Below are 25,698 nucleotides of genomic sequence, written 5' to 3' on the forward strand. Positions count from 1 at the left end.
TCCATTTCCCATTAGAGTAATGACATAAACCTGCCCCAAGACCCGTGCTCAACCAGAAAAGTGAGAAACAAAATCCCAGCTCCCAGCTCCCAGCTCCAACTTTATGAGGAAGCAGAAGCCACCTTTAAACATTTAACCTAAAACACAATTTTTTAGGTTAACAACTCAGGCAACAACAGATGTTGGCGAGGATGCAGAGAAAGAGGATCTCTTTTGCATTGTTGGTGGGAATGCAAACTGGTGCAGCCACTCTGGAAAACAGTATGGAGGTTCCTCAAAACACTAAAAATAGAACTACCCTACGACCCAGCAATTGCACTACTGGGCATTGATCCACAGGATACGGGTGTGCTGTTTCGAAGGGACACATGCACCCCCATGTTTATAGCAGCACTATCAACAATAGCCGAAGTATGGAAAGAGCCCAAATGTCCGTCGATGGATGAATGGATAAAGAAGATGTGGGATATATAGACAATGGAGTATTACTCGGCAATCAAAAAGAATGAAATCTTGCCATTTGCAACTTCATGGATGGAACTAGAGGGTATTATGCTAAGCGAAATTAGTCAGAGAAAGACAAATGACTTCACTCATATGAAGACTTTAAGAGACAAAACAGATGAGAATAAGGGAAGGGAAGCAAAAATAATACAAAAACAGGGAGGGGGACAAAACATAAGAGACTCTCAAATATAGAGAACAAACAGAGGGCTGCTGGAGGGGTTGTGGGAGGGGGGAGGGGCAAAACGGGTAAGGGGCTTAAGGAATCTACTCCTGAAATCATTGTTGCAGTATATGCTAACTAACTTGGATGGAAATTATAAAAAAATAATAAATTATTAGATTAAGAAAAACCACACAATATTTTAGGGGCACCCGGCTGGCTCAGTCTGTAGAACATGTGACTCTTGATCTTGGGGTCATGACCTCAAGCCTCATGGTGGGCACAGAGATTACTTGAATTTTTGTGCGTGTGCTTAAAACCAGCAGTACAGATATGCAGAATGGTGATACCAGCTGCTAATCTGTGGAACTATTTCTCCTTCAGTTGAACAGCAGCAGCTGCCCTAAACCCTGTGAGGGTCCCCAGCACTGTGGCAGCCTCAGCCCACCCCAGAGGCCCTCACTGTCATAAATAATTCTAGAAAGAATGCTCCCAAAATTGTACCTCCTTTTGATAAATCCCTAGAATCAAATTGAGCGAAAAGGATACACATTTCAAGGCTTTAGATTCAGATTTCCAAAATGCCCTGGAGAAAGTTTATATTGACTGAAATGCCCACCAACAAAGTATGAAAAGTGCCCATTTTGGGGCACCTGGCTGGCTTAGCTGGGGGAGCACGTGACTCTTGATCTCAGGGCCATTCATGCCCCACGTTGGGGGTAGAGATTTTAAAAATTATTAAAATTAAAACTTTTTTTTAATTTAAAATTTATTAAAATTATTAAAAAAAATAAAACTTAAAAAAAAAAGAAAGTGCCCATTTTCCCACATCTCCCCAACGTTTTTTATAGTTTTTCCATGCTTGAAAACCTCGAAGGTAAAAAACGGTACATTACTTCAATTTGATTTTCTTTGATTCCTCTAATTGCTTAATATTCTTTCTTGGTTTATTGGCAATTTGCCTATTTGTGTGTTGGTAGGGCCTCTTCTTATGGATATGTAACAAATCTTTGTATATGAATGTGATGGAATGGCAAAGTAAACTCTTAATTCCAGAACGGATTTGGGGATTGATTTTCCCTCTCCTAACCCCTCTAACGTTTTCCACAGAATTAAGAATAATTTTTACCCAATCTGGGAAGGCTTTTTATAAAAGAAATCTTAACAAGATGGAAAATAAGAGATACTGAGACTACAAGTGCTTTTTGTTTGGGAGGATTTTGCTCTCCGATCTACCCTTCCCTACTTCCAACTATGGAAAGGTTGCTGTGTTCTTTGTGGCCAGAAAAACTGAGTCATACCTCGTGTGATCTTTCTGGCTTGCTTTACTCTCTGGGCCAAGTGGGTCCCCACCCAGGAAACGTCCTCACTCACAAGCTGTGCTTATGCAGGTAAGACACGACTTATTGTCATTTCGCCAAACCCTGATGCACCGTGTCTCTGCCATTGACCGGCTGTGTGTCCTTGCATGAGTCCCTTAACCTCGCTGTGTCTCAACTCCGTTTGAAATGGGGAAAGCGTTACCTCTCAAGGATTTTTGTGAAGATTAGATAAAGTATTTAAGGCGCTGGACACAGCATAGGCGCTCAAGAAACACCTGTCAAACTAACAACTGATGAGTGTTTTCCTCTCAGTTTGTTCTTGGCCTGTGTGTGGGTGTATTTTTGTTTAGCTTTCCCTTTTTTTCAGCTGAAAACTCTTTCAACTTTTCGGAACAATAATATACCAAAGCCCTTTGCCTTCACCTCCATGGGATAGGAACCTTTGGTGACAAGCAATAGAAATTAACTGGAGCTTAATTAGCAAAGAAGGAAGTGGGGAAATTTATGACAAAGACTCAGGAGTGTCTCAAAGATTCTAAGAGCTTGAGGGCGCCTGGGTGGCTCAGTCGGTTGAGCGTCTGGCTTCAGCTCAGGTCATGATCTCGCGGTCTGTGGGTTCGAGCCCCGTGTCGGGCTCTGTGCTGACAGCTCAGAGCCTGGAGCCTGCTTCGGATTCTGTGTCTCCCTCTCTCTCTGCCCCACCCCCACTCATGGTCTGTCTCTCTCTGTCTCAAAAATAAAAATAAACATTAAAAAAAAAAAAAGATTCTAAGAGCTTGAAATGGGGATTCTTCTCCCTGTTTCTCCCTGAAGGTGTGCTGTGTTTCTGTCTCTCTCTCATTCTGTCTCCCTGATTCCCTGTCTCTCTCTCTCTCTCTCTCTCTCTCTCTCTCTCTCTCTCTCTCTCTCTCTCTCTCTCTAGACTGGCTTTCTCCACCATTGTAGCCACCACCAACTGCCTCTCCCAGTTACAGTCTTTACCATGTGCAGAGATTCACTAAGTGACCCTAAATCCCCAAGCCAGGATCCGGATAGAGAGATTTTGATTGGCCCAGATTTGGCCACATCCAAGCAGATGCTGTCCCTTCAGAAATATGCAGTAACTGCCAGAGGGCCAATGAGTTCATCAAAGTTCTTCTGTTGCAGGGAAAGACTGGGCCAACTGAGAAGCTTGAGTTCTCAAAGGGATTAGTGTAGAGATGACCAGAAATTGAATCCAGAGCTCCCAGAATTGAGCCCAGAAGGTCAGAGCTTAAAAGACATTCATGCAGGGATACCTGGGGGGCTCAGTCAGTTGAGCATCCAGCTCTTGATTTCGACCAGGTCATGATCCCAGGGTCATGGGACCAAGCCCCATGTCAGGCTCCATGCTGAATGTGAGCCTGCTTAGGATTCTCTCTCCTTCTCTCTCTCTCTCTCTCTCTCTCTCTCTCCTGCCCCTATCCCCCACTAGTGTTCTCTCTCTCTCTCTCAAAAAAAAAAAAAAAAAAGACACTCATATATTACTTAGTCTAACCTCTTCCCACATTTTATAGGGAAGGAATGGGGGAATGGGGTCCAGAGGTATGTGTTTTTCTGAGAGGCACTCCAGCCAATCAGTGACTGCCCTGGAACCAGAGCTCCTGGCTTCATGGTTCAATCTCAAGGTTTCAGAAGGCCAGACTTGATTTCTCTGAGAGCAGTGCTCTCCGATAGAACTTTTTGTGATGATGGAAATGTTTCATATCCATGCTGTTCAATATGGAGGCTCTTAAGCACTTCACATATGGCCATTATAGTTGAGAAACTGAATTTTAAATTTTACTTAATTTTAATTAATCTAAATTTAAGTCACCACATATGGATAGTGACTACCATATTGAACAGGACAGTCCTACAGCTTGAAGCCTTCTGATCACTCAGGAAAGGAGTAGACAACAAATCCCCACTAGATGAAGAATCAGAAGATAAAAATAGATAACCCATGCAAGCAAATATATAGAGAAGACCATTACTTTGTAAAAGTATTTGGTAATTATGGAAATGTAAAACAAAATTGCTTTAAGCTCTCTCCTTTTTGCCTATAAAATTGGTGAAAATAATTAACAAATGTAAATTATACCATTTAATCTCCCAACAACCTTGTGAAATAATAATTTCAAGTGTTCTCAGAATGCCTGGGCCAATCATGTCTCCACCCTTTGTGACTTCATCCCCCGATCCGTTATTAATATTACTACCTACCTCAGAGGGTGTTTTCTAGGGGCAAGTGGAAAAATGCATGTACAGGGCTCAGCACAGACCTGGATGTGACAGGTGCTCAATATATGTGAGCTGGGATTATTATCTGCATTTCACACGAGGCTCAGAGAGGCAACCAACTTGCTCCACATTGCCCACCGAGTAAGGGCTGGAGCCAGGATTCCCACTCAGGTCTCTCTGGCTCCAAAGCCTTCTTTTAAGTTGTCTCTATATGGCTCAGGGTCCCTTAGAACCCTCCCTTCTCCCCCGACTCATTCCTTCCTCATACCTTTGCCTCTAGAACCCTGGTGACTCTGTGGGCTGTCTAGACCGGATAGTCCCTCAGACCTGGCTCCTGAGCGCCCCTCCACACATTGAGAGCTGCCTGGGCTACGCACTGGTGGGGCTGCTGAGGGACCTGCTGGTCTCCTGGCAAGTCCTGCTGCCGCCCATGGGGAGGAAGCTCCCCTCTGTCCTGCAAGAAGAGAGGGAGAGTAAGGTCGGCCCCGGTGAAAATGAAGAGGAGGTGGAGGAAGGGTGAGCAAGCCACCAAGAGGCAGAGCTGAGACTTGCCTGGTCTTTGAATTCCAAAGCCAGTTTCCTTCCCAATGCTCCACAGATCCTCAGAAGCAGGAACGGAGAGTCCCGGAAGGGGTGATACACACAACCATCCCACGGGCTTCACTTTGCCTTTTACGAACTCATGGGACTTACAGCTAAGAAACTGCTAACACACCAAGATGCCAAATAACTAGCGAAAAGCCAGGCTTAGATGGAGGCGAAATTAGCTACACGATCCAACCACTCGCAAATCATTTCTCTACCACCACCTGTATCCAAAGATGAGGGGCCAATAAGAATACCCTCCAGCTGTCCCCAGGCTCCCAGCTGCCCTGGTTGTAAGAACAGGTTAATCTGTGGCATGTGGTTAGAGCATCCCCATGTGTTTTTACTTTGTCATACGTTTTTTTTAAAGGACCAGTCATCAGCATCATCAGGATTTATGAGTGTGGGAGCTGATCTTGAAAGACCACAACACTCAGAGGTAAGTGGACACCCAGGCTCAGAGGGACTAAGGGACCACTGAGGGAGAGGGGCAGAGCCAAGACTCTAATCCTATTAGGTTGGCCTTCTCGGGAGCCTGTTCTTTCTGCCACCTTTCCCTGCATCTAACTGGTCTCCAGGCACAGAGCCTACTCCTCAGGAACTGATGTACAGGTGGCTCCAGAAGTTCTGGAGGATGCCAGCACTGTCCCGGCCTCAGACTACAGTCTGGTAGCTTGATCTTCAATTCTGGGGCCAGCCCTTCTGTGTGGGAGACTGGCCCCTCTCGCTCATCTTCTTCCCATGTCCTACCCTAAATATTCATCCAACGACCCAGTGCTGGGACCACAGAAATGAGCAGGGAGTGATTCAGGCACGAGTTCACGGAGAGGCAGTGCTGGACTCTGGCTGAGATTCTGGGGTCAATTTGAGTTCTGCTACTTTCTCCCAAAGGATCCGGCTCCTGAGCCTCATTTTCCTCATGTCCCAGGTAGAAATAGCAGTAGCATAAGAGTGATGGTGCGTACAGGCCTCAGGGCCTAAAGGTAGTGGCCATTCTGCGTTCGTTCACCACACTCAGGGTTTGCCAGGCTGCACACACTCAGGCTGTGTGCAGGCTGCCAGAGGCAGGGATAAATCCATGTGGTTTGTCCTAAGAGGGGCACCTGGCTGGCTCAGTTGGTCGGACATGTGACTCTTTTTAAAAATGGTTTTAAGTTTATTTATTTGAGAGAGAGAGAGAATGTGAGAGTGGGGGGAACGGCAGAGAGAGACAGAGAGGGAGATGGAGAATCCCAAGCAGGCTCCACACCATCAGCGCAGAGCCTGACACGGGGCTCAAACTCACGAACCTCGAGATCATGACCTGAGCCAAAGTCGGATGCTTAACCCACTGAGCCACCCAGGTGCCCTGAACATACGACTCTTAATCTCAGGGTCATGAGTTCAAGCCCCACATTGGGTGCGGAGCCTACTTAAAATTAAAAAAAAAAAATTTTTTTTTTTTAATCCATGTGGTTCTTGAGGCCCAAGAAGATCCAGGAGGCAGATAGGTAAAACATTAGAGCTCCAGCCACTTGATCCTTCTTTTCCCCACCCTTTCCTATGCATGCTCCCCGGCCCCCCAAACACACAGGCCTGATTACCCAGGGACCACCTCCCACCCCAGGCCTGCCTTTGACCCTTGGCCCACTTTTAGCGTCCTAGAGGTGGTGGGAAGGGGGTATCAATCAGCATCTCAAAGCCCAGAGGAGCTTCCTTTGGGTGCGCAGCAGGCTCATCCTCCTCCCAACCTGGAGAGGGAGAGCCCACCCCCTGTGAGATGGGTGTGTGTTTTTCCCACACATCCCGGCCAGCCAATAGGGACACGGGATTTCAGGGGCGGGCCTGAGAAGTCCTCCGTAAAAGGAGGTGGGGCCCAGTGCCCGTTGGTCTGTTCTAGGTGTGAGGAGGTGCCAGGGGCTCCTCCGGGCTCTGGAGGTAGGCATGTCCTCCTTGGGGCTGGGGGAGAGACCAGAGCATCCTCAGGTGTGAGGTGTGGGAAAGGCCCCTTCTCTGCCCCCTCGGCAAACTGATTTCCTTTTCTACCTCACCCTCGGCCAGCTGAGCTGGTCCGGTCCCAAGGAAGTTGAGTTTGGGGCAGGAGGCAGTCAGTTCATGCGCTGAGCACACCTCTCCTCTCTGAGCAGCTCCCAGCATGGGCAAAGAGAAGACCCACATCAACATTGTGGTCATCGGCCACGTGGATTCGGGCAAGTCCACCACAACGGGGCATCTCATCTACAAATGTGGGGGCATCGACAAGAGGACCATCGACAGGTTTGAGAAGGAGGCCGCGGAGGTGAGGCTGCTCTATCTGAGCCTCCCTGCCCTCCTTTCCAGCCTTGGTTTCCCTGGGAGGGATGCCTCTTGTGGGCTGGTAGGCGCTTTCCTGCTCACTCATGCCAGGCGGGTGGTATGGCTGCCATTTTCCAGGTGAGACAAATGAGGCTCCAAAGGGTGACAGCGCTTGCCTGAGGATGGCACCAAGGTTTAAATGTCAGTGTGACACCGATGCCATACTGTCTCTCAGAAGGTAAAGCTGCCATTTAAGAGGGGAAAGGATTTATTTGCCATGCTTCTGCCATGGACCTTAGGGCCCTGGATACAATGCTGAACTTGGCAAGCACTGCCCCCTAGAAACTCCTGGTCACACACCCTCCTGTTACACGATAAGCTCAGCAACAGCGTGGGTGCTGTAGGAAGCCCAGTCAGGAACAATGAACGCGTCCTGAGAGCCCTGAAGGCTTCCCTGAGGAAGAAACCTCCTCTGAGCCTTGAGGAAATGGGGCAGGTGTCCGTGAGCCACCAGGAGATTGGAACAGCAGGTGTAGTACACCTCAGGTGGAGAGTCATTGCCTGGTAGGACAGGGGATGCAGGCCTCGAGTGCCCTGGTAAAGAGCCTGGCCACTTTCCCTGCAGCCACTAAAGGGTTTCAAGCATGCGAGTGACAAGAATCACAGTATCTTTTCAGAAAAAGCACACTGGCTGCAACACGGGGACAACAGGCCCAAGGGCCCAATGGTGGGGGCTGGGAAGCCAGTTGGGAGGTTGTTGCTCCTGACCCACAGGAATAAAGATGGTGGCCTGGGCTCAGGCGGCAGCAGTGGGCATGGCATGGAGAATAATGGATGGAGTCCAGGGACTTGGAGTTGGGGAATCCACAGAACTTAGGAGTTAGCTGTAGGAAAGGGGGTAAGGGAGGAAGAAGAGCTGAGGGTGAGCCCCAAGTTTCTCACTTTGGAAACTGGAAGATCGGTGAATATCAGGAGCAGAGCTGGTCTGGAGTCTGCTCTAGATGTGTGAAATTTGAGGTGTCCACAGGGCTTTCTGTGCTGATGTCCAGGAGGGCAGCTGAGTATTGGAGTCCAGAGCTCAAGACAGAAAATAAGGTTGGAGACCAAACCACGGGAGTGAGCTGGGTACACGCTGTGGGAAAGGATGTGGGACAGAGTCCTGGGATGGGTGGAAAAAGAGCCCATGCAGGGGAATGAGAAGGGAGACCCAGGGAGGTGGGTGGAAAACCTTAGAGTTGAAAAGGCATCAAACAAGATGGGAATAGTCTGTAGAACCAGCTGCTGTAAAGGTATAAACATGGAAAAGAGAAAGCAATAGGTCATAAATCAGTGCCATCAGCTATTTTCCTAATCGTGGCTTCCTTGGGTATAGTTGGACTTGTGGGAGCGCTTATGTGCCAGGGGCTGCTAAGGAAAGTTTTAGAACTTTGAGAAAGAGACTGGTCCACAGTCAATATGACAGAAGCATAACCAGAGTTATAGAAAAAAAACAAATGGTCTGATGCAGTGGTTCTCAAACTTTCTGGTCTCAAGAACTCTTTACATTCTTAAAGCCACCCAAAGGAGTTTATGTGAATTATATATTTATGATATTCAAATTTGAAAGTGAGGTTTTAAAAATGCTTAATTCGTTGGGGTGCCCGGGGTGGCTCAGTCGGTTGAGTGTCTGACTCTTAATTTCCACTCAGGTCATGACCCCAGGGTTGTGGGATTGAGTCCCGTGTAGGGCTGCAAGCTGAGTGTGGAGCCTGCTTGGGATTCTCTCTCCCTCTGCTCCTCTCCCCCATTTGCATGCATGTGCGCTCTCTCCCTCAAAAAATGCTTAATTCACTTAAAAATAATAGTAATAAACTCTTAATATGTTAACATATTTTTCATACAGAGTAAGTGTGATACGTAACTATTTTCCAAAACAGAAAATGTTGGGAGGGTGGCACTGTTTTACATTTTTGCTGATAGCTTTAACGCCTGGCTTAATAGAAGACAGCTGGATTCTCACCTTCTGCAATCAGTCTGTTGTGATTTCACATGTCATGTAACCTCTAGAAAAGACTACACAATGGTGAGAGAGTGAGGGCGGGGGAGGCAAATAACGTCTTCATATTATAAATAACAGTTTTGACCTTGCAAACTCTAAAAGGTATCAGGGTCTCCGGACCACTCTTTGATAGCTGCTTATCTAATAAATATTCTAAACTACAATGGATTTTATAGACGTTCCTACAGTGACAAAAGTTAGGACACCTGGGTTCTAATTCCATCTTTTAATAACCTAATTAGTTTTCTTGGGGGGTGCCACCTGGTCTCTGGTCTTTCTTGTTCTCCACTCTGCCCTCTAATTAGAGCTAAAATGAACAGATGCCCAGGTTCCGTGAGCTGGCAAGTGGTAGAGTTTTCCCTGAACAAGCATGCTAACTTGAATATGCTACCACCTTTAGGTAGTCTCATTTTTACCAGTGCTGAAAGAAGCTCAACTTTTCCAGGGTGTCACGAGTAATTATCAGCCATAGATACTGGTTTAACATTTAACATAGGTAGTGGGTGAGAGTCTGAACTGGAGTCTGATGCTTTGGGTTCAAATCCTGACTCTGTTGTTTATTAATTGTATGATCTTGGGCCAGTCAGTTAATTTCTCTGTTACTTGATCTGCAAGATGAAGATAATAAAACTTCACTGAGTTGTTGGGAGATTAAATGAGATAACCCATGTTAAATGCTTAAAACAGCACTGAGCCCATGGTCAGAATTACTTATGTGTTTGCTACTACTGATTGAGGGCTTGCTGACCATGTGCCAGTGGTCCACATGCCTGCCTAGGCACTCTGTCATTTGGCCCTGCATCACTCTGACTTTAAAACATGCTCTGAAAGAAAAAATTAATTATATAAGTGATAAATTCTATTGTTTGGAAGATTCAAAGGCATCTCCATACACTCACTGCCCTGTTACCATCCCTCTCACTCTCAACTCGTTTGGGAACTTCTTTCTTGGTTCATGGGAAGCTTTGGATACAGGGGTGACCCTAGGGTCTTCCCTCCTATTCCTGGACCAGGTGGGCAAAGGTTCCTTCAAGTACGCCTGGGTACTGGACAAGCTGAAGGCAGAGCGGGAACGTGGCATCACCATTGACATCTCCCTGTGGAAATTTGAGACCAAAAAATACTACATCACCATCATCGATGCCCCAGGCCACCGTGACTTCATCAAGAACATGATCACAGGCACCTCACAGGTACCACTAGTGTTGTCTTGGCTCTGCTTTGGGGGTGGGCAGTGGGTGTCCCAGGCCAAATTTGAGCTGGGCCTTCTTGCCCCTGTCACTTGGGCCAGGCAGACTGCGCTGTGCTGATTGTGGCAAGTGGTGTAGGTGAGTTTGAGTCTGGCATCTCTAAGAATGGGCAGACCCGTGAGCATGTACTGCTGGCCTATACACTGGGTGTGAAGCAGCTCATCGTGGCAGTCAATAAGATGGACATCACGGAGCCTCCTTACAGTAGTGCACGCTTTGAGGAGATCAGCAAGGAGGTGAAGGCCTATATCAAGAAGATCGGTTACAACTCTGAGGCTGTTGCCTTTGTGCCCATCTCCGGCTGGCATGGAGACAACATGATAGAACCCAGCAACAAGGTGAGAGCTGACTGGGACAGGGCCAATTCAATGCAACATTCCCACTCAAATCTTTGAGCTTCTCCTAGAATTACCAGCATTTTTAGCATGCTTATGGGCCAATCACTGTGCAGGGTCTCCTTCCCCAAGGGTTACATAATTTGATCCCCATTTTACAGATAAACAGAGATTACTCAAGACTATACAACTAGAAAGCACAGAGTTGCATTGTACAATGTAGTAGTTACATGTGGCTATTAAATTATTAAAGTTAAGCCAAATGAAATCATTTCAGTTCCTTAGTTGTATTAGCTACATTTCAAGTGCCCAACAAACATATGGGGCTACCATATTGGACAGGGAAGTTACAGAATATTTCCACCTTTGCAGAAAGTTCTGTTAAGCAGTGCCAGCAGAGTCTAGAATTCTAGTCCATGCCTATAGCATCTAAGCTATCTCTCAAGGCAGATTAGGAAGTGTGGGGGCAATATAAATGTGTCTAAGATATGGTCACTGTGTTCATGGATCCTGGAACCTAACAGAGTTTAAAATTTGTAAATGAGTGTCTCCCTACAAAGGAAGTCTAGCTCTGGCATCAGACCTGGGTTCAAGCCCCAGCTTTTTCCCTCACCCAGAGTAAAGGGGTAAGAGAGGAATTAATACTCTCTGCCTAAGGACTCCTTTCATGGGACTTTGAGAATTAAGTGAGAGACTCCACATGGGTTCATGCATACAGTTGGTGCTCAAATGCTAACTCAAATGCTAACTGCTATCTATCACTAATACTGCCTAAAGCCTACCTTTTCTATAACTGACTTGAGGATTCTTAGCCGTTTCCTCCACATGTACATATCAGAACCTTTTTCTGATTGTAAAAATGTTAGACATTACTTTTATAATGAGCCTTTCATGTAGATATGAAGCATAAACTGCAATCCCATAGCTTATAGATAACCTGGTTTTCATGCAATTCTTTCTAGATATTCACAGCTGGACTTAAACTGTATGTGATTTTTCTAGAAACTCTTTGTTTAGAATCTTCTTTGCCATTTAAACCTGTTTAATACTTAATGGGTGTTTTATATTGCAGATCACAGAGGTACAGTTTAGCCATATCCTTATTAAATGAAAATGGTATTTGAGAAATTACCATGTGCCAGACACCAGACTAAACACTTTACATGGACACAACCCCATGAAGAACGCATTTTATTCCCATGTAAAATAAGAAAACTGGGACACAGTGTAGTTAAATAATAGCCCAAGGTCACCAGCTTCCAAGAATATGGTTTCTTGTTTTGTTAAAAACCACCATAATCATCTTGGTAAATAAATCTTTGCATGTGTCCTCGATAATTTAATTAGAATAAATTCCTACTGAAACAAAGGGTAGGCATTATTTCAGAGTCTTCTGACACATATTGCCCAACCGTCCTTAGGAAAGATTAGAACTACCATTGGCAGTGTGTTCACTTGGATGGTACTTCAACATTTGCATGCTGGGCACTGTCCTTGGTGCTGAGGGTGTGGTGGGGAATGAGACCCAGCGCTGCTCGTGGCACTGCAGTCTTGGGTCTTGGGTGGGAGAGGCAGGGGGGTGGTAATATAGTGGATGATGACAAATGCTAAGAAAAACTTAAGGATGAGGGGGGCATGGTATGAGAGAGTTCCTCTATATTGGGTGGTGAAGGCGGGCTCTTCTAAAATGACCATAGAACAGAAACCTAAAGCTTCGATGCCCATTCCCCAAATATGAGCACATAGTTCAGCTAGTGAAATAAGGGGATTTTATCTTCTTGTCCCTTCGGGCATTTATTGGGCATCTAGTATGTTCTAGATGCTAAAAGAACAAAACATGCAGTCAGTGGACTAGACAGTACATTTAGGATTTAGGCTCCACTCTCAAGAAATACCTGTGACATTGGAGACATCAGTTTTCCCATTTTTAAGATGGGGGGTGATGCTGACCTCCTAGGCTTATTATGCAGGCCTCTAAGTTGGCATAGAGCCAAGTTAGTGTCCAAGTTCATCAAACTAATAGAAGAGATTATCCTCACAATGAGGTTCTCTTTGAGTGGGGCGTTGGCCTCCTTATCAACTTCTTGTTTGGGCATTGGGCAACCTACTTTTGATCCTCAATTATTCCTCTGTAAAAAGAGGAAATGTTCTTTTTTTTTAACGTTTGAATTATTTATATAAAAATGCTTATTACAGTTCTTCAAAGCCTCCTGCTTCCCTTCCACCCCACGCCCCCTGCTTACTAGAGTTGAATATTAATAGAAATTATAGCTTTATTCCTTGAGTCACCCATTTTTTAGTCCATTAGGCAAGACGTGTTCTGTGTGGCTTCTGTGCTGCATAGCTCTGCTTCTCCCTCACAGAAGAGGGCTTACTTGACTGGAGCCTTCTTCCCTACCCACCAAAGCCATCCCTGATCCCCCTTACCGACCCTTTCACCCACGGCAGTCCCTGCTCCTCTCTCTTCTGAGAGATTGTTGTGTGTGATTCCAAGGCCAGGGCACCTCTCCCATGTCCTGCCTTTAATCAATAGGTAAGGGCTGCTATTGCTTTGACACTGATGGTAGACTGAGATTTCAAAGCCTAGGGATTTTCTCAAGGGTCTATGACTGGAAAGGAGAAATGTGACTGGGATTCCACCAGTTTGCCTTAGGCCTGAGCTAAGGCCACATGCTGATCAGCTCTGCCGCTTGATGGCTGGCTGCTCACTTGGCCTTTCACATCAACCTCCTTGGCTCTTTCTGTACCTCCTCTGTCCTGGATTTCCAGTTAGCTGATACATCTCTGAAGGCAAAGATGACGTTTCTGATGAGCTTTGGCGAGGGTTTTTAGAGAAGTAAATAAAGTGTCTGCTTAAAAGGCATGCATACGATGTTATTGTTATACTTAGTTATCCTTTTAGAAGGCCTCACACTCAATAATGCTCTCCTGGCCTAAGATGTTGGGGAACATCTAGTGTTCAGAAGGTGTGAGTGTTAGAGTATTTGAGTTGTATCTTCATTCTCGCTCCTGATGCTTACTTAATTCTGCTGTATGTTTTTTCTGCTCCTTTGTTTCCCCATCTGTGGAATGACAAGATGGAATGAGACCTAAGAGCTAATCAGACTCTAGGAATCTCTGCTTCCTAAAAATATTGGCTCAAGTTGGGCAACAACTACAAGACTTAGAAGAATGGCCACCACTTAGTGGGTGTTTAGTACATGTCGAACATTGTGCTTGGTGGATTGCATGTGGCCTTTTGTGTTTTACTTGAGCCTGCAAGGTAGGTGGGGATATGTTTCATAGATGAGGAAGCTAAGGCTCAAAATGCATTGAAAAATTGCTTGAGGGGCGCCTGGGTGGCGCAGTCGGTTAAGCGTCCGACTTCAGCCAGGTCACGATCTCGCGGTCCGTGAGTTCGAGCCCCACGTCGGGCTCTGGGCTGATGGCTCAGAGCCTGGAGCCTGTTTCCGATTCTGTGTCTCCCTCTCTCTCTGCCCCTCCCCCGTTCATGCTCTGTCTCTCTCGGTCCCAAAAATAAATAAACGTTGAAAAAAAAAATAATTAAAAATAAATAAATAAATAAATAAATAAAAATTGCTTGAAATCTCATGTTAAAACCAGTTTGGCACCTGGGACAGGCTCCCTCAAGCCTAAGTGAGCTGCACATTTGGTGGCTTTTCCAGATGTCCTGGTTCAGAGGCTGGAAGATCACCAGGAAGGAAGGAAACATGGTGGGCATGACCCTGCTAGAAGCGCTAGACTCCATCATGCCCCCTGCCCGCCCTGTGAACAAGCCCCTGCGGCTGCCTCTGCAGGACGTATATAAGATTGGGGGTGAGTACATGCTGTGTTGGGGGTGCTTGGGGTTGGGGGCTCGTGGAGGTCTGGCCGCTGACAGCTGTGGTTGCTTTGTCCCCCAGGCATTGGCACTGTGCCCGTGGGCCGGGTAGAAACAGGCTTCCTCAGGCCCGGCATGGTGGTGACCTTTGCCCCTTGCAATATCACCACGGAGGTCAAGTCTGTAGAGATGCACCACGAGGCCCTGGCTGAGGCCCTGCCCGGCGACAATGTGGGCTTCAATGTGAAGAACGTGTCGGTGAAGGACATCAAGCGGGGCTATGTGGCAGGAGACAGCAAGAATGACCCGCCCTCAGAGGTGGGGAGCTTCGTCTCCCAGGTGAGGAGGACCATTTAAGGGGTGTCCTCCTGAGACAGCCACACTGTCCTAGGAGAAGAATGGCCCACTGGGTCATTCAGGAAGTGGGCCCTGAGCATATGCTCCATGCTAGGCTCTTGGCCTTCAGTGTAGGTACAGTCCAACTGTCCGGGTTAGGATCCTGATTGCAGCTTATTTGCTACTTTGCCCTTTAACTAAACAACGTACTTTGCTGATCTTAGCTTCCACCAAGTATGGTCTTGATGTCTTAAAGAGGTTTTTCAAACCAGGTGGATTAGAATCACCTGGGGAGTGTTTCAAAAATGCAGACTCCTGGGGCCCTTGGGTGGCTGGGACTTAGCACCTGGTGCTTAGGACTTGAGCTCAAGTCATGATCTTCACTGGCTCATTGCTATCAGTGCCCGCTTCAGATCCTCTGTCCTCTCTCTCTGCTCTTCTCCTGCTTGCATTTGCATGCGCACTTGGCGCACACTCTCTCTCAAAAATAAACGTTAAAAAAATGCAGATTCCAGGCGTGCCTGGGTGGCTCAGTCACTTGAGTGTCCAACTTTGGCTCAGGTCATGATCTCATGGTTCATGAGTTTGAGCCCCGCCTCCGGCTCTGTGCTGACAGCTCAGAGCCTGGAGCCTGCTTCAGATTCTGTGTCTCCCTCTCTCTGCGCCTCCCCAACTCACTCTCGGTCTGTCTCTCAAAAATAAACATTAAAAAATTTTTTTAATTTATTTTTGAGAGACAGAGCACAAGTGAGGGAGGGGCAAACAGAATCTGAAGCAGGCTACAGGCCCCAAGCTACCAGCACCGAGCCCGACGCAGGGCTCAAACTCACGAACCCACGAACTGTGAGATCGTGACCTGAGCCAAAGTCAGAAGCTTAACTGACTGAACCATCAGGCGCCTCCCCCCACCCTCATAATTTTTTAATGCAGATTCCTAACACTCTTCTCAGTGGTTCTGGGAAGTGATGCAGTAGACATGGGTGGAACCTGGGAATCTGTACGTTAGAGCTCTCAGGTGTTTCCTTGGCCCAGAGTTAGAATGTGAAGGCTGTTCTAGATGCAAAGTCTGGCACATTCTTACTTGTGCGTGTGGAGCCTGGTGCTACCTTGTAGTGAGCTTGGGAACATTAAATGAGGCGGTGATATGTAAAACAGCTGACCTGGGGCCAACAGGTCATCTAACAAGTTAGTTAGCTGCTATTATAATCCATCTTCTGAATGGTGGGGAAAAGTAGTACGTAAATAATGTACAAATGTGTTGGTTTTAGTGTCACTCACCCCCAGCTCTGCCACTTGCCTGCTGTTCCATCATGGGTAAGTTACTCAGGCTCTCTGCTGTGAAAATTAAATCGGAATGCATGAGATCTACTTAGCACAGAACTTGGTATAGTCAATAAATGTTCAAATGCTCACTATAACTTAAAATGTGTCCAAGGGGCCTGACCCCTTGGCTGGTCAGGGCTGCCTCCTTTGGAGGATGCTTGGCTAATCCCCTCCCCGGCTCCCATCCCACCCTGGGTTCCAGGTGATCATTCTCAACCACCCTGGCAGTATTGCAGCTGGCTACTCACCAGTTCTGGACTGCCACACGGCCCACATCGCCTGTAAGTTTGCAGAGCTCAGGGAGAAGATCGACCGGCGCTCAGGCAAGAAGCTGGAAGATAATCCCAAAGCCCTAAAGTCTGGGGACTCGGCCATTGTTCAGATGATCCCACGAAAGCCCATGTGTGTAGAAAGCTTCTCAGAGTACCCACCCCTTGGTAAGTCCTGACAGCACCTGGCTAGTGGGGCTGCCCCATCCTCCTCCTGGCTCCAGGGAGCCAGTTAGCCAATGTGTCACATCCAAGCCAGGTTGCAGAACCTGGTTAGAAGGACCTGAGTTCCAGGTTAGAGGGGCTCAACAACAACAACAACAACAACAAAAAAAAAAAAAAAAGGAAAATGGTTTTTGTCTAGTGTCATACAGCAAGGCAGGGGCCACTTTAGAGCCCTTGTTACTCAAAGCAGGGTCCGTGGACTAGCAGCATGGGCATCCCCTGGGAGGTGGTTAGACATGCAGAACCTCAGGCCCCACCCAGACCTGCTGAACTCAAGTCTGCAGTTTAACAATATCCCCAGGTAATCGGGATGCATATCGATTTAAGACACTCTGATCCAGAGGAGGTGAATAAAGCAGAGATTATTAGGGATCTTCTTTTTCCATCTTCTCTAGTGCAGTGGTTTTCAAACCTGGCGGATAATCAGAACCACCGACGGACCCTATTAAACCCAGTGGCTCAGACCCTGATAGATTCACCTGGTCAGGGCTGCAGCCTAGGAGTCTGTTTCTTAGATTCCCCAAGTATATTATACATGGCTAGATTTGAACAATTAACCTAGAATGTTCTGAACTCTAATGTATAGGGGGTAGGCACTTTTGTACAGTGCCTATTCTGTGCTAGATGATAGAGATTTTTTAAAATTTTTTTAAACGTTTATTTATTTTTGAGAGAGGGAGACCGAATGTAAGCGGGGGGGTGGGGCAGAGAGAGGGAGACACAGAATTGGAAGCAGGCTCCAGGCTCTGAGCTGTCAGCACAGAGCCCGATGCAGGGCTCGAACTCACGAGCTGTGAGATCATGATCTGAGCCGAAGTCAGACGCTCAACCGACTGAGCCACCCAGGCACCCCACAGATGATAGAGCTTTATAAACAAACAAGTCCCAGCCTTCAGGGTCTCCCAGGGTGTGAATTTCAAAAGGCTAATTTTAGAGGCGGGCCACAGAGGCTGCCACATGAATCTTACAAGGCTGGTCTAGTACTTCCTATCTCTGCCAAAAATACTATGAGGTTGAAGCCAGATGCCATAAGCCTTTCCCTCCACCACTTGAAGTCAGAGAGCATTCAAGAACTCCCCTCCCCTAGGAGAAGCATCTGCCAGATTCACAGTTGAATGTAAATGAGCTCCGTCCTGTGGGTTGTTGTGGTGGGCACAGAGAAAGAGCTAGTTGGTTGGTGGCCGGGAGCATCGGTATGGTAGGCTGGTGAGTTGCACCAAAAGCAAAGTTTTTCCCTGTGACCTTTACTTATGGAAATGGGATGACAGTCCAGTGGCTAAGAATGTAAGTGTTGGTTTGAGACTTTCTGGGTTTTCAACCATCACAGCAGAGTGACCTCCTTCTTTCCCCCAGCTTTCCCAACTATAAAGTAGATAGGAGATCTAGGAGACATGAAAATTAAATGCACTCATATGTATAATTTAGGGTATTACTTACTTGGCTTCCCGTGCAAGTGTCCTAGCTCGTGCCTTGGTAGCATTCCCCATTTGTTTCTTCATGTCCTGTGTCCTAGGTCGCTTCGCTGTCCGTGACATGAGGCAGACGGTGGCGGTTGGGGTCATCAAGGCTGTGGAGAAAAAAGCAGCAACTGGTGGCAAAGTCACCAAATCTGCCATGAAAGCAGCCAGGAAGTGAGTGGTGACAGCTACTTCAGGCCTTTCCAGGCCAGGAGCAGCCCAGGAGGAGCCACAGCTGGAAAAGAATGGGCTCAAGGAGAAGCCTTGGACTTACTCTTCTCTTGCCTTAACTGTCTTAAACCTGCCCCCTGCTAATGCAGTTTTCTTTTTGCTGAGGAGCTTGAGGCATGGGAATAAAGCACACCAAGACTTTTTGCCCCTGCCTCTATTGGCCTTGATGTTGCAAGCAAGGAGGAAGCAGGTGGAGTGCTCGGTCTAATTCTACCCCTTGCTTTCCTTCTGGTGCCTGACTGGTGCAAGAACCAGAGAGCTGGGGTCACAGGGAGGAAAAGGTGTAAAGAGAAAAGTCCAGGGCAGCTTTTGGCCCCGGCCAAGTTCATCAGTTCCTAGAACAGGACTCTAGTGTTAAACAGCCTGACTTTAGTGTCTATAAAAGTTACTAAACTTCTGTGTGCCTTGCTCATCTGTAAAATGGGAAAACAATGTCTGCCTCCACAGGGATGTTGAAGTTTGAGCAAGCTGGTATTTGCTGGGCATGGTAATTAGCTACTCTCATTAACATGGTGTGGGCACTGGAGGCAAGTGAGCACTATCCTGGGATAGCACTATCCAGAACTGGAGAAGTTCTGTTGGAAAAAAGTTGGCAGGGGGAGAGTGAGCCCTGAGATTTGTAGGGCAAGCTCTGTTTTAGATCTGCAGGGTACATGTCTCCCTCAGGTTATTTTAACTTCAGCTTGACAATTTTAGAGTTACGAAGCTGCAAGAAACCCCAGGTTTCTTTCACCCAGAATCCCCAAATCCTATTTACATTTTTTCCCTGAATTATTTGAGAGTGATCTGCAGACATGATGGCCATTTACAGCAAATGCTGCAGGTGTATTTCTTAAATCCAAAAGAATATTCTGATATAACCAAGATAAAGTGATCAGAATGAGGGTGTTAAATTAACATGGGTCCACTTCTGAAATCTGCAGGTCTAATTCAGATTTCACCAGTTACTCCAAAAACATGCTTCACGGCAAAAGAAAACCCAGGATCATGTGTTGCATTAAGCATCTTGTCTCTTTATTCCAAGTTTTGGAGCCGCCCCTCCCTTGGTTTGGTTTCTCTGAGAGGTTTGACTGAGGCCTCAGCTCTGAGCTAGCTAGTGGGTGCTTGGAGGAAGCTCAAGGGTACAGGGGTGACTGATGGGGGGGGAGGGGGACGAGGGGTCTTTTTACTCTCCTCCCTCAACCCAGCTTCCCAGAAGTCCCCTTTGACCCTACTGGATGAAACAAGGAGAGCCTGGGGGATTTTACCTCCCCTGTAGCAGTGGGAGAAGGGAATTATGGCAGCAGAAATAGGCTTGTCTCTTTTGCCACCAAAGCCTTCTATCCATTTATTCCTGTTAAAGAAACTGACTGATTCGAGATTCTACCTCGGTTGTGGATCCTGGCAGCCCCTTGAGTCCTGATGTTGAGGATTTAGTGTAAACCAGGAAGCTCTATTACTGTTTGCGATTGGACCCTTCATCAGAGACCGATCTTGCAAAGCCCTTTTTGTGACTGCAGGTTGACTCTTGACTATACACCGTGTCTAACACAATTGGGGGGGGGGGGCGGGGTGTGTAAGTTTGTTTGGCTCTAGTGGGTTTGTATTAAGAGCAACCTCGTATTGCAAGCTTACTGCGTGCCCTATGCAATTACCTTTGATTTTCACAACAACCGCATATGATCTAGGTACCCATTTTATCTTTTAATTTTTTTTAACGTTTGTTTTTGAAGGAGGGAGAGAGGAAGGGGGGTAGGGGGGAGGAGTAGAGCGAGGGAGACACAGAACCGGAAGCAGGCTCCAGGCTCTGAGCTGTCAGCCCAGAGCCCGACGCGGGGCTCGAACCTACGAACCTCGAGATCATGACCTGAGCTGAAGTCGGACGCTCAACCGACTGAGCCACCCAGGCGCCCCTAGGTACCCATTTTAAAGCCGAGGGAAACTGAGGCTGAAAGAGGTCTAATTGGTAACCTGCCCTGGGTCGCATAGCGATGAGCTAGCCAAGATAAGAGCACAGCTGCCTGTCTCCACAGCTCAGGACTCTTAAGCCACCACTGTTCTAATTGTATACATTCCATTTGTTTACATTTTTATCGAATAAAATAAAATTTTTACTTCACAGTTTGCATAATTGATTTCATGTAGTTCTGGAAGTCTCATCACGCAAGAACCACCAGGTCCGGAGACTGGGGGGAAGGAAGAGCGTCAACGGAGACCGGAAGCTCAATGAAAAGTCCGTTCGGGAGTTTTAAAAACCGCTTTTGGAAAACCCAGGTCCCGGGGGTCTGCCGGCGTCGCCCGCGGCTGCCGGCAGCGCCCACCAGGCCTCGCCGGACGCTGCGTCGCGTCGCTCGGGCCCCTCCTGCTCCTCCTCAGCTCTCCCTTTAGCCTGGGAAAAGAGCCCGCCTCCTGACCCATAAGGCCCTGGGCCGGAAGCTCCACTTTCTCTTCCTGTCCTCCACCATGGCGGTGAGTAGCTGAGCCTTCGGTTTGCTTCCCTTCATCCGCCTTCATCCACGGCCGGCCGAGCCCGCGGGAGCTGCCTCGTCCGCGGCCGGAGGAGAAGGGAGCCCGCAGTGCTGGCCGTGCCGAAACTGGCAGAGCCATGCGGGCGCAGGGCGCGGAGCTGAACCCTGTCGCCTCCCCTCCGCTCTCTCAGGAGCGGGCTCGGAGCAGGCGCCGGGAGGGCTCAGAAGCATAGCCCGTAGGCTGCAGGGAGGGCGAGCGGAGCGAACGGAGGGGCTGGCACGCGGTGTCAGGACCTGTTGCCCGGTCTGAGGACTTGAGACCTCCCCGGCGCTGGGGAACCTCAGCCTGTTTGTCCGCTTGGGGGAGGCGCTCGCCTTCTGCCGCAGCCGCTGGGCTGCTTCGGAACGGAACGGGGACGTCGCACAACCACGTGTTTCCCGTTTCCCCAGCTTTTCAATTCGATTTTCTCCCCCATTAGCTTTATAATGGGGACGCGCTCCGACACCTTACACGTTGAGTCCCTTGGGCTTCATCCACTGCCTGTAATTTTAACTCCCGATACCCGTCCTGAGTTTCCATTCACCCATTCCGTGCGTCGAGGAAGAGACCAGATCCCGAGCTGCCTGCCTTGGTGCCTCCCAGACTTTTTTGAACCCTTAGGGCCTTCGTTAGGAATGGGGATGAGCAGAGATCGGTAATGCTGTGTATCCAAATGCTGGACTCGCAGCTGTGGCGGGGTTGTGTGTTGACTGCTGCGCTTCCCGTGTTGCAGCAGGATCAAGGTGAAAAGGAGAACCCCATGCGGGAACTTCGCATCCGCAAGCTCTGCCTCAACATCTGTGTGGGGGAGAGTGGAGACAGACTGACCAGGGCAGCCAAGGTGCTGGAGCAGCTCACAGGCCAGACCCCTGTGTTCTCCAAAGGTGAGCAGTGGCAGTCAGGGGAGAGGACTGGTGGCCGAGTATGCCTGGGTGTTTCCTAATTTACCTGGTTTCCAGCCTGTTGAGGGCCCGTTTTGCAAGTGACAGTTGGTATCCCTCAAAAGCATTAGCTTCCTACAGTACCCCAGACATATCCTCGTTTCAAAATTGGTTTTGGTGTTGGGATACCAGGTTTTTAAGTTAGGAGGGATGAAGCTAGGACTGGTCCAGGGAGAGATTTTACAGGCAGAGTGGAAATGTTGGGAATACAGTAAATGGTATTTGGCTTGATTCACATTTAGAATTTAGGGGCTACATTAAGAACAGAGTTGTGTGGGGCACCTGGATGGCTCAGTGAGTTAAGTGGTGGACTCTTGATTTCTGCTCAGGTCATGATCTCGTGAAATCAAGCCCTGCGTCGCGCTCCATGTGCTGCTTGGGATTCTCTCCCTCTGTCTGCCCCTCCCCTGCTATGCGCGTGCTCACTTGCACTGTCTCTCAAAATAATAAGCTTTGTTTGTTTTTAATGTTTTTTTTTTTTGAGAGAGAGAGAGTGCAAGCAGGATTGGGGCAGAGAGAGAGGGAGACACAGAATCTAAAGCAGGCTCCAGGCTCTGAGCTGTCGGCACAGCCCAACACTGGGCTAGAACCAACAGACCGTGAGATGACCTGAGCTGAAGTCAGACGCTTAACCGACTGAGCCACCCAGGCGCCCCTCAAAATAAATAAACTTTTACAAAAATAATGTAAAACACAGAGTTGTGTACCTAGACTAATGGGGTTCAGCTCGTAGCTCCATCACTTGCTGGTCTGACTTTGGCCTTTTTGGGTCTGTTTCCTCATTGGCCTGAAGGGGATGTTAATGAGCTTGTGATGGATAGAGAGAATGAATTGTGTGAAATGCCTGCTGCCTGCCAAGCCCAGTGTAGATACTATCATTGTGTTGATTTTTTTGTTTTTGAAGTTTCATTGCTTTAGGATACTGGAATATGGCAAGTTCATGGGTTCAGAGCCTGCCTCTTATTTGGGGCACGTTAACCTCCCAGAACTTCATCTGTGATAGGAGGGTATTACAATAAGACTTTAGAGAATGTTAGCTACTATCAATAATGTTTTGTTTAGAACACGATGGTCATACTCCTTTCTAGTGGCCTATTCTGGCCGTGTACTTGGCCCCTCCTGAGACTTCGACATTACGACTTGGAAGCTCTTAATTGCTGAAGTTACAACTGAGTGACTTGGAATTGGAAAATCTATTTTCTGTGTTAAGGATGAAACAGATGTGGGTGACACCGGTTAGAATGCCACCACTTAGGATGTGGATGGATGCTTCATGTCTCTTAGACCTGGAGATGATGTTCTGGGGAAGAGGTGAGTGGGGTGGACGTGTGATACCAGACTCCTTGTTTCTCCCTACCTGCAGCTAGATACACTGTTAGATCCTTTGGTATCAGGAGAAATGAAAAGATTGCTGTCCACTGCACGGTCCGTGGGGCCAAGGCAGAAGAAATCCTGGAGAAAGGTCTAAAGGTGAGGCTGACCTCTGTGAATGATTTCTCTGGGTTTTCCTGTGCCCTTTACATGTTGGGAAAGTTCTACGAAATCTACAGTTGTGACATGATTTGTGTTGTGGGAAAATAAGATTTTATCCATGATCAAGTTAATCGAATCGTATCTCTGGGGTGCTGAATGTTGTGGACTAAGCTAGTAATTTTGGGAGAATTTGAGTTGACACGGGGTGTAATTGCATTTTTCTCCTTAGGTGCGAGAGTATGAGTTAAGAAAAAATAACTTCTCCGATACTGGAAACTTTGGTTTTGGGATCCAGGAGCACATCGATCTGGGGATCAAATATGACCCAAGCATTGGTATCTATGGCCTGGACTTCTATGTGGTATGGATATTTAATCTTTTCCACTCCTGGTCTGTGAGGAGAGTAGACTCTGCCTACTCCTTTATTGCGTATGTGCTATCTTGATGTTACGATGTTGGATTGAAGCTTTGAGTGTTGTCTGCTTCGTGTTGTCCCCCTTGGGAAGATGTGCCTCATTTGTGGCAGGTGTAGGAATACAACACTGAACTAGATAGACAGGATGCTGCTATTGTGAAGATTATAGTCTAGCATCTAACAAGCACCATTACGGCTTAGAGGCTGGTGAAGGAACTATTCCACCCACTGAATTGAAAATTTGAGTGAGTTCTGGTGCTGTATTTGGCGTGTGGGTTGGCTGTACTAAGGCCGCTCTTTCCCAGCTCCTTCCCTTAGGGAAGGTAGGGTGGCTTCCATCCAGAGGACGTAGATACATGTTTGGTGATGTGGCAGTTTGCTCAGTCAGGATAGGGATTTCAATGTACAAATGACCATTTGTGTGTTTGTCCAACCATGAAACTAAATAGCAAAAACCAGAAGTCCTGACTAGTGTGGAACCTGAGTAATGGCAGCACCCGCATTAGATTTGAATATCCAAATGCTAAGGAGAATCAGGTGATCACAGGAAGTTTGGGAGAAGCAAGGCTTTAAGAAGCACTTTTGAACTGAAGCAGAAAAAACGAATAACTATTTCTTTGTGCTTCTCAGAATCTGAAATTTTCTATAATGTATATATTATAGTAAGATTTTTTTTCTTTTTTAATTTAATGTTCTTTTAAAAATGTGCTTTGGAGACTGGGGAGCAATGGTGGAGAATCCTTAGCTACCATTGGAAATCAGGCTGGGAGGGTGGGAGGTGCTTGCAAGTTCCAGCCTCCAAAGCAGATTTAAAGTGTGGTATGTTGTCCTGGATGCTGCTAACAGTTTTAGCAGACCCTGAGATCGTGGGTCTCTTGCTCCAGAATTCGCTCGGGCCACCAAATGACTCTTGATGATCAGTCTCAAATGTGTGAGTCTTGTCCGTGTACTCTTGACTCTGAGCTGGCTAGGTGACTGTTGGTTATTCCTGGGACAGGTGCTGGGTAGGCCAGGTTTCAGCATCGCAGACAAGAAGCGCAGGACAGGCTGCATTGGGGCCAAACACAGAATCAGCAAAGAGGAGGCCATGCGCTGGTTCCAACAGAAGGTAAAGCTGATTTATCTCAGGTGAAGTGGTGGAATGTGGTGTTGGAGTTGGGATTTGGGGGTGCAAAATCCAGCACCATTTGGTGGGTAGTTTCTTTAAAGGTAGTATATTTGGGCAACTTGGCAAACGTGGGCTTCCAGGGTTGGTGGTTTGAACACCCAGAATCAGGCTTTCTCCCCACCCCCATAAATGCAGGTCATTGGAAGGGGAGGAATATGGCTTTAATAGGAGCCCCCTTTTCTCAGGGTCAAGCACAGTTTGAGCACAATGTAGTAGTTGTTAAAACTGGCCAGCTTCCTGTTCAGTCTAGAAGGGATGTGGGATTCCGAGCTGAATTCATGTGTCAGATTTGGAGTCTCAAACGTTAGCCATTGCTGCAATCTTTGCTGTTGCCTCCTGTTGTGAAAAAATAAAATCTCTTCTCTTTCAGTATGATGGGATCATCCTTCCTGGCAAATAAATTCCCGTTTCTATCCAAAAGGCCAATAAAAACTTTTCAGTGAAATGTACATATTACTGTTGTGTGTTCTGTGAAAGGAGCCTGGCCATATTCAAGTCCCTGGACCTCAAGCCACTTAAAGCTTCAATGGGAATAGCTGGTAACAACCCTGTCGTCCTCTGGATGCCAGTGTTTCCTGGCAGATCGAAGCCTGAGTTTCGCAGCATTGCCTGTGCTCACCATACCCTTGTTATTAGGCTGTGGTGGTGGTACGGTAGTCACGGGGAAACTGATGTTAGAGGGGAGGGTATGATTGGGGCTGGGGTTTGAATATAGAGCCTTGGTTAAAGGTGGGATGCAGGGCTCCCATGTTTCAGGAAGCTCCCTCTATTCAGTAATTCTGCTCTTCACTAGAGATTATACCAGCACTTGTATCTGTTGAAGGAAATCACAGGTTTTGGC

The 25,698-nt window shown here is 47.4% G+C and overlaps 2 protein-coding genes and 1 long non-coding RNA gene across 3 annotated transcripts; 2 read left to right on the plus strand and 1 right to left on the minus strand.

Annotated features, from left to right (window-relative positions):
• The first annotated feature begins 6,757 nt into the window (after nucleotides 1-6,757).
• Nucleotides 6,758-16,644, plus strand: LOC123599818 (elongation factor 1-alpha, somatic form-like). The gene is made up of 6 exons (XM_045482151.1): nucleotides 6,758-7,093; nucleotides 10,141-10,320; nucleotides 10,419-10,715; nucleotides 14,378-14,528; nucleotides 14,615-14,871; nucleotides 16,394-16,644. The coding sequence occupies exons 1-6, from the start codon at nucleotides 6,950-6,952 to the stop codon at nucleotides 16,637-16,639; spliced, it is 1,275 nt and encodes a 424-aa protein (XP_045338107.1). The 5' UTR covers nucleotides 6,758-6,949; the 3' UTR covers nucleotides 16,640-16,644.
• Nucleotides 8,928-20,723, minus strand: LOC123599819. The gene is made up of 5 exons (XR_006713307.1): nucleotides 20,468-20,723; nucleotides 18,123-18,252; nucleotides 16,440-16,522; nucleotides 16,147-16,203; nucleotides 8,928-9,951 (listed from the first exon to the last, which is right to left on the minus strand). It is a non-coding gene; the product is annotated as an uncharacterized LOC123599819 (long non-coding RNA).
• Nucleotides 20,724-20,744: 21 nt separating this feature from the next.
• RPL11 (ribosomal protein L11) lies at nucleotides 20,745-25,306 on the plus strand. The gene is made up of 6 exons (XM_045482150.1): nucleotides 20,745-20,821; nucleotides 21,594-21,744; nucleotides 23,165-23,271; nucleotides 23,504-23,635; nucleotides 24,687-24,797; nucleotides 25,228-25,306. The coding sequence occupies exons 1-6, from the start codon at nucleotides 20,816-20,818 to the stop codon at nucleotides 25,255-25,257; spliced, it is 537 nt and encodes a 178-aa protein (XP_045338106.1). The 5' UTR covers nucleotides 20,745-20,815; the 3' UTR covers nucleotides 25,258-25,306.
• Nucleotides 25,307-25,698: the final 392 nt, after the last annotated feature.

Source organism: Leopardus geoffroyi, chromosome C1, assembly GCF_018350155.1.
Source record: "Leopardus geoffroyi isolate Oge1 chromosome C1, O.geoffroyi_Oge1_pat1.0, whole genome shotgun sequence".
Classification (NCBI taxonomy): Eukaryota; Metazoa; Chordata; class Mammalia; order Carnivora; family Felidae; genus Leopardus; species Leopardus geoffroyi.